Genomic DNA, 13,023 nt, shown 5'->3' with positions numbered 1-13,023 from the left:
TGGACAATAAGTCAGTGTTTCATCTATTAATGTAAATATTAATTACTGAAGTGCAGCCACAGAGGGGAAAAAGAGGGAGGGAGAAGTCCATTTGTTCACGCTGCAAATGTCTGCGAAGGCAGAGCCGAGCCAGGCTAGTTGGGAGCCAGGGACTCCGCTCAGGTCTCCCTTCAGGGGAGCAGGAACCCAAATACTTGAATTCTTATTCATTGTCTCCCATGAGGCACCAGCAGGAGGCTGTATCGGAAGAGGAGGAGACTGGAATTGAACCAACACTCTGATAGGGGCCACGGTGTTGACTCTTCCAAGGAGCGGTTCAACCAGCTATGCAACATGCCTGCGCCCCCACCCGTACCTCCCAGGTGACTTTTCCCCGTTCTACTTGTGGGTAAACCTTATCCCAACAGTATAAGCAACTGGCACGCAAAATTCCAATATAAAAGCATGGCTGAGTATAGAAAAAAAAAGGTGAAAACAATATAACTCTTTTGTTTTAAAAATCAGTTTAAAAATAAATTAAATACATGCTTAGTTTTAAAAATTCAAATATACAGGAGGGTATAAACTGGAAGGTCAGAAAGCTCCTTGACTCTAACTTGAGTTTCCAACAGCAGCACGAGACAACAGGGAGACACCTGCTCCATGTATCTGTGTAAATAAAGATGAAAACCAGTCCTGTTCCTCACACCGACTGGATTGCACTGCTCCACAATCGCACAGGAGCTGACAGGCTGCAGGTCCAGACACAACTGTCTCATCACCACAGGAGGCTCACTGGCCACAAACCAGCCAGTGCTTAATATGTCTTTTTATTTTCATGTGCTTTTGATATGTTCTTGATGTAAGGCTCTCACCAGATATGAAATTTTTTTAAAGCCCTGTTCGTAAAGCTGGTCTTTTCATTTCTTCTTCTTCTTTTTTTTTAAATTTGAAAAGTAGAGTCACAGAGAAAAAAGGAGAGACAGAGAGACCTTCCATCTGCTGGTGAACTTCCAAAATGCTTGGAGTTGGGCTGGTCCAGAGCCAGGAGCTTCTTCTAGGTCTCCCATGTGGGTGCAGAGGCCCAAGGCTTTGGCCCAGCATCCACTGCCTTCCCAGGCCATAAGCAGGGAGCTGGACTGGAAGTGAAGCAGCCATTCCTGGAACCAGTACCCATAGAGGATTCTGGTGCCAAAGAGGCTTAGCCATTACATCGCTGCCCCAGATCCTTAACTCTGTCTCTTAAGGCAAAACGGTTCATTTTGATGAAGTCCTTATCTTGTTTTTACCTTTGCTTACTTGTGCTTTTGGGATTACTGGAGACACTGCTCATTTCTTTTCTCTTGGCGGAATGTCAGTTCTTGCATTTAGGTTTGGTGACACATCTGTAATCAGGCAGGTGGAGAGATGAGGACCTGGCAGCAGGTAACTAACTCCTTCTAGCACCATCAGCACAAACTCTTCTTCAAACACTGAACAGCACTGACCCTTTCACTCAGATTCATAATTCACTGATCACAAACAAGAGAACAAGAAGGACTCTGGGTAACTGTGTCATTCCAACATCTCAAAGTCCCAGGTCCAGTGTGAAACAATTGTTACTAATGTTTCTTAGCTACACACATCAGTCTCTTCACAGTGCCTTCGTTACATACACATGATTTCACGGGTGTATCTAGTACTGGGTTAGCTCTCCAACACGGGTCACTTTTCAGAAATCCTGAGCCTGTCAGAGAAACTGAATGGTATCTCATCGGTCGTCTCCACGGGCACGTTGCTTCTATTGAACTGGCAGGAATAGTGGTGGGTATGGTAACTGGCAATGAAGGCATCCTGTGTATGGCGGCAGTGGCACCCGTCGGCCGGCAGCATGGGGTCCGAGTCAGCCAGGTGTGAGTGGTAGACACCAGGGAACGAGTCCTGAGAGGAGTGGTAACGGCCCGCTGCCCCCGAGCTGGCTGCCGAGCTCACATAGGGGCTGCTGGGTGCCAGACAGGTCTGAAAGCACGCCTTCCTGCCCAGCGCTCGGTGCATGTCCAGCTTGGCAATGAGGGGCTTCCCGACATTCACCTCCTGCTTCTCCTCCACCGTGTCTTCCAGCCCCGAGTACTGGTACGACAAACACACCGTGAAGACGAGCTGCTCCTGAGACACAAAGGTTTGTAGGTTCACAGTCAAGATGTAGCAGGCTTCAAACATCATCACAAACAAAACCCACTCCCGCCTCTTTTCCAGGCTCCAAATCAAACATTATTTAACTCTCTGGAGGCTAAGACCAGCTGCAATTGAGTTTCCTTCCTTTCGTGCAATACTTGACAGTGTGGGAGAGTTCTAGCTCGGTTAGTAGTCAACATCAGGGATGTCACTTGACAGTTCTGATGAACACTGACAAGGCACCGTCTTTTTATAGTGCTGTTGGGTTTCAAAAATTAACACTGTAATTATTTTATTTGAAAGGCAGAGTTAGAGAGAGAGTAGAAAGAGGAGGAGGAGAAACAAACTTCCTGCTGCTTATTCACTTTTCAAACAGCTCCAGTGGCTGGGGCTGTGCCAGGCTGAAGCCAGGAGCCCAGAAGTCAAGCATTTCGACCCTTCTCTGCTGCTTTTTCAGGCACATCAGCAGAGAGCCGGATAAGAAGTGAAACAACAAGGCTCCAACTGGTGCCCATATGGGATGCCAGAGCCGCAGGCAGAGGCTTAACCTGAAAAACCCACAACACCAGCCCCAATAAGGCATTTTCTGAGCAGAGGGAATGAGTGACCTTTTCCTCTCCTACTATTAGATGAGGAGTTATCACGTGATAAGACAGCAGTCTGGTCTTAAAATACCTGGCTCAAAGGCTGAAGCGGGCTCCTAAAATTTTATGATGTGATGATGATAATCTATGCCATGGGTAGCAAATGGGATGGGAGCAGGAAGTGGATTCACTCTTTCAGAGAAGAGCAGACTGGGCACAAACAGGCACACCAAGACTCTTCACACCTGTTATGTTTAGTACAACACTGCGCATTCTGTTTCCTGGGTTTGGGCTGGTATGTTCTAGGATCATGGCATAACAAATAACTTTAAAACAGTTTGCAAAGATATACTTATATTAGAAAGTTTAACCATGTACAGCCTGCTTCTCATTTGTTCATCAGCTTGAACTGAAAAGCACTGAAAAGAAATGATTCTAATTTGCTGTTTGTAGAAAGTCAAAGAACTGGGAAATGGTCAGTCACATCACTTAAGGACGAGCTCTGAGAAACACACTGCCAGGTGATCCCGTCACTGGGCCAGCATCACAGAGCACATCTACAATGCCACCGGGCGACACGGTCACTGCTGGCTGACATGTGAAATGCCCTCCCATGGCACAACTGAGTTAAAGATGTGAAGCTGTTTACAGGCCGAATGTACTCAGGATCCTGACTTTTCCACAAGACGAAGGCCAGCACACACGCTCTCACTGTCAGGGGTGAGCACACCAAGGGTTACTGATCAAATACACTGCAGACTGGTCATCTCTACTTCAGTATAACATGGGAGGGAGGGCACGTCACTGGACTGCCACAATGAACGCTCAGCAGGCACGAGCAGCGGAAGCACCGACCTTCAGCTTCTGCAGGGAGCCGAGCCTGGTGTAGAGGCAGTGTTGGGGAAGGTCCTTAGACACCAGGTAGCTGCCCGTTTCTTCAGGAGTTGCTTTATTTGCATCTTTTGGGTCAATATCTAGATCCTGTGAAAGAAAAAATAACAGTGAATGTTATTAATGAAATCAGTGAAGGTCATAACGTGATCGATGACATAAAACATATTTTCTTAGAAAAAAATATGTATTTTGAAAGTCAGAGTTACAGAGAGGATGAGACAAAGAGACAGAGAAATGTTCTCTTCATGGGTTCACCCACTGCTTACCTGGCTGCAATGGGCAGGACTGGACCGGGCCAGCAGCCAGGCATTTCATACCAGTCTCCCAGGTGAGTACGGAGGGGCCCAAGCACCTGAGGCATCCTCTGCTGCATTTCCCAGGCTGCCAGCAGGGAGATGGATCAAAAGTGGAGCAGCCGGGAAGTGAACTGGTGACCACATGGGATGCCGGAGTCATGGGTGGCAGCTTTACCTGATAGGCCACAATGCTAGCCTTGACATAAAATATATATTTTTAAAGATTTATTTATTTTTATTGGAAAGTCAGATACATATAGAGGAGGAGTGACAGAGAGGAAGATCTTCTGTCTGTTGATTCACTCCCCAAGTGACCACAACAGCCTGTGTTGTGCCAAACCAAAGCCAGGAGCCGCTCTTCCGGGTCTCCCATGCAGGTGCAGGGTCCCAAGGCTTTGGGCCATTCTCAACTGCTTTCCTAGGCCACAAGCAGGGAGCTGGATGGGAAGTGGAGCTGCCAGGATTAGAACTGGTGCCCATATGGGATCCTGGTATGTTCAAGGCGAGGACTTTAGCCACTAGGCCACAGCACCAGGCCCGACATAAATATTCTAAAAGATATCACTGTCTTGTGATACCTGAGTAACAATCTTTGGTCCAGGAGTGAAGCAACAATGAAAATAACATCCAATGATTATAACAGGAATTCTGAATTGTGCAGTGATTAATTTAAAAAGGAAGGTTAGTTCTGAAAGGAGTTTTTACTCTAAGTGCACAGGGCCTTAGTGACCCCTGGATTCTCTCCCTCATTACAGTCAGGTTGGGCAGTACAGGAGACTCACATGGAGAACAAACTGGCATGTCTACGCGAGGCCTCCCCTCGTCTGCCCCTAGAGCTGACCTGCTGGCCGGGGCAAGAGGCTCTGCTCCTCCAGGGGCCCCTCTAGGAGGTGGATCTAACCCCCCAGGAGGTGGATCTCCTTCCGGGACCGGTGGCAGCCACTTGCTCACACCCGAAGCAATGTCCTCTGTAAAGTCTATCAATAATAAAATGACAGATTGTTGGATCTGTTTGTCCTATTCCTTGTTTATCTCTCAACTCATCATATTTACACAGGAAAGGTTAGGAGGATACTATTCTAATATCAAATATCAAACTATTATCAGATGTAATTGTTTGGCAAGAACAGAGTACAGTTTATCTTCCTAGCATATCTTGACAGATAAGACTTGTATAATTGGGCCTGGCATGGTAGCCTAGTGACTGAAATCCTCGCCTTGCACGTGCCGGGATCCCAGATGGGTGCTGGTTTGTGTCCCAGCTGCCCCACTTCTCATCCAGCTCCCTGCTAATGGCCTGGGAAAGCAGTTGAGGATGGCCCAAAGCCTTGGGACCTGCACCTGCATGGGAGACCCGGAAGAAGTTCTTGGTTTTGGATCAGCTCAGCCCCCACCATTGTGGTCACTTAGGGAGTGAACTAGCAGACAAAAGATCTTTGTCTCTGTCTTTTCTTTCCACTATGTATCTGATTTTCCAATAAAAACAAATAAATCTTAAAGACTTATACAATTATTGTAACTAGCATTGGAAATGATAGTTTTAAAAGAAGTTATTCTTGGCATGTATATAGCACATCTATTTCTTCACATTTGATATTTTTTAAGGTACTGAGAAAATAAAGGCAGCCTTCTTGAGTGAATTTTAGACATTTCTGAATTTGACAAACACAAGGCTTTTTAAAAAATTATTAAACAATATGGCCAGTTACTAAACTACAAATAAGCTAAATATATCCTTACATGTTATACATACCATTGAGTTTAAGTTTTAAAAGTTTAGGCTTTAGTAAATGAGACTGTGTGATTACATTTTAGGTAAGAGGAAGGAGGAGAGCCTTACAAGTGGGAAATCGGTGACGTAGGCATCACACATGATGACCTCAGGCGGCTTGTGGACCACACTCGTATAGATTATCATGACATTGGAAAACTCCGCTGCAAATCCTAACTGGATCTGAACACCACAGTGGAATTTAAGACACATGCTTTCTGGAAGTTCTGAAAAGGAACAGAAGAACAACTTAGAAGAAAATGCACAGAATCAGGCGTTTGAGCTGTCACAAAAGTAGCCCGAGTTGCACAGCGGAATGCCTGGCTGAGTCTTGACTCTGTATTCCCATCCAGTCTCCCGTCACTGTGCATTCTGGGAGGCGGCAGATGGCGGCTCAAGCATCTGGGTTCTGGGCACCCACCTGGGAGACCCGGATGCAGTTATCGTCCCCTCACTTTGGCCTGATTTAGTGCTAACTGTGAAGGCATTTGGGGAGTAAATCATCAAATGGAAGACTGCTCTCCATCTCTTTCTGCCTTCACATAAAACGATACTAGATTATAAAACCTATTTAAGGAGGACTTCAATAGTACTCAGGAGCCAGGATTGTGGTGTACAGCAGACTAAGCCTCCAGCATGGTGGAAGCATCCCGTATGGGTGCTGGTTCTTTCTAGGCACATTAGCAGGGAGCTTGGTTTGAAGTAGAGCAGCTGGGACTTGAACTGGTGGCTATATGGGATGCCAGCCAGCATCACAAGTGAAGTCTTAATCTGCTATGCCGTGATACCAACCCTGACCCATCTGATTATCAGCAACTGCTTATTTAACAGGTTACACAATAGGAGACTCTAAAGGGCTGCCTATTAGTAAACTGAAGATCAACCTATTTTAAAAACAGAAGAATTTTTAAATGACCACTTATATTTTGTTAACAGTAAAAATAATGTATTAAATAATTTGATATTTCCAACAGTAATCTGTGTGTTATCCATAACTGAGATATTTATTTACTTTTAGATTTGTTATCAGGCCAAAAGATTTTTACAAATTGAGATGAAAATCGTTTACTCAGGGAAAAAATGCTTTGATGTCTTGAGCTCAGTGTATTTTCGAAAGCTCTCTCCCATGGAGACGGACCGCCATACCGTGCGCCTTGGCCCACTGCAGGTTCCGCACCAGAGCCTCGGCAGAGCAGGCCGCCCCCTGGATCGGGTCGGTCAGCGCCCTCTTCTCAGACAAGCTGCTCCGGATCTCCAGCGCCTGCTTGCCCTTGGTAAGACGACATTTGCCCATGTCTAGGAGATACAAAAGTCCACATTATTTCTACAGCAGCAATTATCTTTTTAAACATTTTATTTCTTTGAAAGTGGTACAAGAACAAGAGATCATCCATCTGCTGGTTCACAGCCCAGATGTGTGCAACAGCCAGGGCTGGACCGCACAGAGGACAAGAGCTGCAAGCCCCTCCGAGGTCTCCTACATGGGTGGCAGGGACCCAGGGACTTGTGCCATCACTTCAATGTGCCTCCTGGGTACACACTGGCAGGAAGCTAGATCAGAAGCAAAGGTGGGACCCAGTGCCAGGCACTCCTAGCAGGTTGGCATCCCAAGCAGCAGCTTAACCTGCTCTGCTACATTATCTTCCCAGACCACCAATTCCTCTGTAATATTTTGGCTAAGAATACTCTTTCATTCTACAAATATTCACTGGGCCTACTATGTGCCAGGCATGGTTCAAGGCGTCAGGGATACAGCAGGAAGCATACTTGTAAGTGCTGTTTACTTCTGAAGACCCCTTTCTAGTTTTTATCTTTTATAACCATATTAACACCCCCATCTGTATAAATGCAGACATATAACCTGAAGGCAATTTCATACATTATTTTTAGTGTACCTGTGCTTTGACTGTGGCCTGTCATATGAGCACAGTATGGGATTTTCCACTTGTAGTATGTTGAATTTTGGATTTTTGGTGATGGCTCAAGGAACTAGGTCCTGGTCACCTATATGGGAGGCCAAGAATAGGTTCCTGGTTCTTGGTTTCAGCCTGGCCCAGTTCTGGTACTGTGGGCATTTGTGTGGCAATGAACTAGTAGATGTGAGATCTGTCTGTCTCTGCCTTTCAAATAAAATTGAAGAACAAAAAAGAAGTCCAATATATGTAACACTGACAAATGCAGAACTTCCCTGAGTAAAGCAGGAAAATGGGTGTTAAGACCATAATCCTTGCTGCCTGTGTTAAATGGGAAAGTGATTAACAGCTGCATGCTCTAGCTAAAACATCCATGGTGACAAAAATATAAATAATTTTACCTGATGGCTGTTAGGAAAATACCTCATACCCAGGTTGCCATCTTAAGAATACCCACAAAACTCAGCTGGCTAGCTGGCAGAGCCACCTTCTTGCTAAGGCTTACAAAACTGCACTGCAATCCACTGATACAATGTGCTTAATTAGCTCCTGGCAAGAACAGCGTTATACTGGCTGGCAGGGGAAGACACAGAAGGAAACAGAGACATGGCATTCAATGTTTTAGGATCCTGTCTCCAAAATACGATTTTAAAAGAACCCAGTTTATTAAGAAAACAATGAACTTGACTTTTCATCAGCAGCGTCTTAACGTTTCTGTACAGGATTCTCTAATCCTTGGGAATCTGTTCACCCCCACCCCCTTTTCGCGCAGCAACACAATCACCACGAAGCAAGGAAGTCTGAGTGGACTTGGCTTCCTTCTTGTCTTTATTCTAAAAGTCTTAATCTTATTTTTAATTTTACCTTCTGCAACTTCATCTAGTAGCACAGTGATTTTCTTGTCTTCTAATAATCTATCTTTTAAAAATTTCATGAAGATTCCATTTGCCAATCCAGAATGCTGGATTTCAAAAGCTTCTGCTCCTTGACACCTTAAGAACAGCAAAATGAAGAAGTGAATAAGCTGGGCATAGAAAGGCAGACACCATAGGTTCTCACATGGGGATCCTAAAAACCCCAGCACACAGAGGAATGGGACTGTCACTGGGGCTGCGAGGATGCAAGGACGGGAGTAGGAGGAATGCAGAGATATTGGTCAAAACTACATTTTGTAGTTCGCAGTTAAATGGTAAGTATTCAAGGCAATGGGTTTACCAGTTGGTTTGATTAAATCAACCCACACCACACACTGTGCACACCTTGCATGTCATAAATATACATAATCATAATTTGTTAATGCAGCTTGAGCAACTCCTGACCAAAAATCTGAAATCCAAAACTTTTCGAGTGCCAACATGACACTTCAAAGAGATTTCAGATTCTGGAATATCCAAATCCAAAACTTTTCGAGTGCCAACATGACACTTCGAAGAGATTTCAGATTCTGGAATATCTTTTGTTTTAGAACACCACATTTCTGATTTCTGGCCTAGGGATGCTCAAACGGTAACACGTATTTCATTACTGCAAATCCTGGAAACTCAGAAGTCTGAGGCACTTGTGGCTCTATGAGAAAACCTACACCCAACAGCAAAAGCCAATGCGGTAAGTGGCAAGCACTCGCCACGTGCAGCTTCCACACCGTCAGCCTTCATCTGTCTGCTGCATCAGCCGCATCCCCGTGAAGCAGAACACTCTGGCTCGTACTGACAATATAACAAGCAACGAACTGGGACAATTATTTAAAAGTTTCTACCAAGAGTACTAAGAAGAAAAAAAAAGTATCAAGAAGGCAATTTTATACCTAGACGTATATGGTCATTTCTAGGTCTCTAACCTGTAATAAAAATATTCTTAAACATAATAAACACAAAATTTTCTTACGTGGCATATCCAAATACGATATTGGCAGTGACTTTCAGCGCATCCAAGATTGGAATAGTGTCATCGTAGTCATTTCTATTTAAAATGAGGGGACAAAAAAAGGGATGGATATAAAAATGCAAAATCAAACCTCATTCTTAAAGGATTATAAATAAAATGACAATGAAAATACTAACTTAAAATTAAAACACTAGCTTAAAATTACAGATTCAAAATTTGTTCATCTTGTAAGTACATACTTACAAAAATTCATCCCAGCCCCTGTACTGTGCACAGCATGGCACACAGCCATCTTATTTGTCTTTCCAGCTTTAAGACTGGAGCTGTATCTCCTAAGTCCTTGGGCCGCTGCACCCATGTGGGAGACCCAGATGGAGTTCTTGGCTTCTGGCTTTGCCCTGGACCAGCCCTGGCCATCACAGCTGTTTGAGGAGAGGCTGGAAGATCTCTCTCTCCTCTTCCCTCCCTCTCCCTCTAACTCTGCATTTCAAATAAATAAAATGAATCTTTATGTGTGTATGCGCACGCACATACACAAACGCACACACACACAAACAAGAGTTGCATTTGGACAATGGCACTGGATTTGATTGGTAAATGTTGAGCTAGTAAAAAATAGTAAATCTTGGAAGGATAACTACTGCTTCTATTCCTCAGGAACACGAGGCAGACAAAAGGGACCCTGACCTTCAACTGCTATAGCTACAGTTTCCGTCTCTGTGAAAGCAGGCCCAGGCAGTGACTTCCTATCCTAAGTCTACAGGCATCGCCCCACAGCTTCCTGAAGGAACTGCTGCAATGGTTAGGAAAGCCATCGAAAAGCATTCTGGAGCACCGATTCCCTGGGGCCCTTTAGTTTTTCACTTAACATTATGCAAAAAAATGGGTAAAATATTCAACATTTTTCCTCCTATCATTTCTCAGTTTCAATGTATAATCTAAAATCCACAAACTCAAATGGCTTTTGTCATTTCACAGGTTTTGTCTAGGGCTTAACTTGTCAAGATCTTAAATTATGGGGCCAGCATTGTGATGCCAAGGGTTAAACTGCCACCTGGCGTGCCAGCATTCCGTATGAGTTGTGGCTCAAGTCCCGGATGCTCCACTTTCTGATTCACCTCCCTGCTCATGCTTTTCCTGGGGAAAGCAGGGAAAGATAGTCTAAGTATTTGGGTCCCTCCCATGCGTGCAGGAGACACGCATGGAGTACCTGGCTAGTGGCTTTGGCCTGGCCCAGCCCTGGCCACTGAAGCCATTTGGGGAGCGAATTAGTGGATGCAAGATCTCTTTCTCTCTCCCTTTCCCTCCATGCAACTCTTTCAAATAAACAATTAAATTATTAAAAAGATTCACATTTGATTGTAACAATTATCTCATAAAAATGAGAAATTTGGGGGCCCAGTGCAATGGCCTAGAAGCTAAATCTTTGCCTTGCAAGCACCAGGATCCCATATGGGCACCCGTTCATGTCCTAGCTGCTCTGCTTCCCATCCAGCTCCTTGCTTGTGGCCTAGGAAAGCAGTTGAGGATGGCCTAATGCGTTGTACCCTGCATCTGCGTGGGAGATCCAAAGAAGATCTTGGCTTCTGGCTTCAGATTGGCTCAGCTCCAGCCACTGTGGCCACTTGGGGAGTGAACCAGTGGATGGAAGATCTTTCTCTCTGTCTCTCCTTCTCTGTAAATATGCCTTTCCAATAAAAATAAATTTAAAAAACCCAATAAATTTTACCTTTTCCTACACATATCCAACAAAAACACATTGAGTCCAGTTTCCTTTTCTTGCATTAACTTCAATATGTTCTGTACACACAGGCAGTTTTCAGACCTGTATGGATTTGGCGCATCGACAGGGACCATAAAGCTGTTCCCAAAGTTTTCATATCCATGCCCTGCATAATATAACAACCCTGAAAAAGGAGGGAGATGTTAGTCTAAATGTACCTGAGCTTTTATTCAAGTTGATGCAGGCATAGTTGAGAAATACTCATCCACAAATACAGTCAGTGTTAACGGCCATTCAAAACTTTCTTGTTCATTCTGTTTAACTTGAATTCTATATTCTCGTCATGACAGTAACAGATCTGTAACCAACGTTACAGTGTGGGAGGACAGCTTACCTCACCAGGAATGAAATAAGGTAGCTAGCTAGCCAGGACTTCTTTCCTGGTCCTGGGAGCCTCCCCCAGGCCAGGGGCTCCCTCTGGGCAGGGAGGTCTCATAATGATGTATGCAGCCCTGGCAGAGTGGGATTTCACAGTTCAACAAACAAACCCATGCCCATGAGACTGCACCTGTGACACACAGAAACTCTGCAGGCATTACCACAAACATTGGGGGGTGGGGGTGGGGAGAGGGGTAAAATTATAAATGTGCACTCATAATCAGGGAAGGGAAATTAATTTCATAGGCTATTTCCTTTTTGTGATGAGATTTAAATATCATTAATTTTCCAGCTAGTCTCTTGAATTAGCTAATCTAAAATAAAATCTGGATTAGTTTTAAAACTCAATATATTTCCTGCTGAGAAATGACATTATGAAAACTATATCAAGGAACTCTACTTTCTTGAAAAGAAGTTAGCTTGGTTGTAAAACACAAAAGCCATATTCAACTGCCTTTTAAAAATACTTGATAGAAACATTTTTGAAAGTCAGCATTGTGGTGTAGTGGGTTAAGCTGCCACCTGTGATGTCAGCATTTCACTGGTTTGAGTCCCAGCTGTTCCACTACACTAATGCTCCAGCTGCTTGCTAGTGTGCCTGGGATGGCAGAGGAAGATGGCCAAGGTGCTTGGGTCCCTGCCACCCTTGTGGGAGACCCGGTTGGCACTCTGGGCTCCTGGCTTTGACCTGGAACAGCCTGGATGTTGTGGCTATCTGGGGAGTAAAGCAGCAGGTGGAAGATCTCTCTGGCTCTTCCCTTCTTTATTGCTCTGCTTTTTAAATAGATATGTAACTCTCTGTATTCAAATATTTATTTCACTTATTTACACACACATATACACACATAGGTCTTCAATCTGCCGGTTCACTCCCCAGATGTCTGTAACAGCAGGGCTGGCCTAGGCTGAAGCCAGATGCCAGGAGCTGCTGCCTTTGTGTCTCCCACGCAGGGGCCCAAGAACTTGGCTCACCATCCTCTGCCATCCCAGGCATACTGGCAGAGAGCTGGATGGGAAGTGGAGCAGCTCTGTCTCCACCTGTGCTCATATGGGATGTGAACATGACAGCCAGTGGCTTTACCTGCTTTGCCACAATACTGGCCCCAAGTAAATAATCTCTGAAAAAAAGAACTATTTTTTATATGAGGGATCTTCAAAGGTTCATGGAAAATGCAGTTTTTTTCCATGAAAAAAGATTACATCTACATTTCAATTATTTTTGTACCAAAAGAAATTTACCTTTAATTTCATTCCAAAATTTTGAAGTTCCCCTGCATTTCTTTCAGCTTGTAATGTTTACAAGTCTATTAATTTTGTCCTCTGTCTTCTGGATACAAGAATTTTTTATATAGTTTTATATATATATATATTCAGTTTATATAAAGTA

General features: G+C 44.3%; 1 protein-coding gene across 2 annotated transcripts in view; it reads right to left on the bottom strand.

The window, feature by feature from the left end:
* Positions 1-1,186: 1,186 nt before the first annotated feature.
* The window catches only part of MALT1 (MALT1 paracaspase), a 49,873-nt gene continuing 38,036 nt past the window's right edge, over positions 1,187-13,023 (bottom strand). For both annotated transcript variants that reach the window (XM_040985048.1, XM_040985049.1), the window contains 7 exons: positions 11,205-11,382; positions 9,476-9,550; positions 8,456-8,583; positions 6,825-6,974; positions 5,748-5,905; positions 3,573-3,698; positions 1,187-2,124 (listed from right to left, as the gene is read on the bottom strand). In XM_040985048.1, the coding sequence (XP_040840982.1) occupies positions 1,684-2,124; positions 3,573-3,698; positions 5,748-5,905; positions 6,825-6,974; positions 8,456-8,583; positions 9,476-9,550; positions 11,205-11,382 (1,256 nt within the window). In that variant the 3' untranslated portion in view covers positions 1,187-1,683. The remainder of the gene's footprint in view (positions 2,125-3,572; positions 3,699-5,747; positions 5,906-6,824; positions 6,975-8,455; positions 8,584-9,475; positions 9,551-11,204; positions 11,383-13,023) is intronic.

Source organism: Ochotona curzoniae, unplaced genomic scaffold (assembly GCF_017591425.1).
Source record: "Ochotona curzoniae isolate NIBS_2020 unplaced genomic scaffold, NIBS_Ocur_1.0 contig_43, whole genome shotgun sequence".
NCBI classification, from domain to species: domain Eukaryota; kingdom Metazoa; phylum Chordata; class Mammalia; order Lagomorpha; family Ochotonidae; genus Ochotona; species Ochotona curzoniae.
Note: the sequence above shows the minus strand (reverse complement) of the source record. Positions and strands in the feature narration are given on the sequence as shown.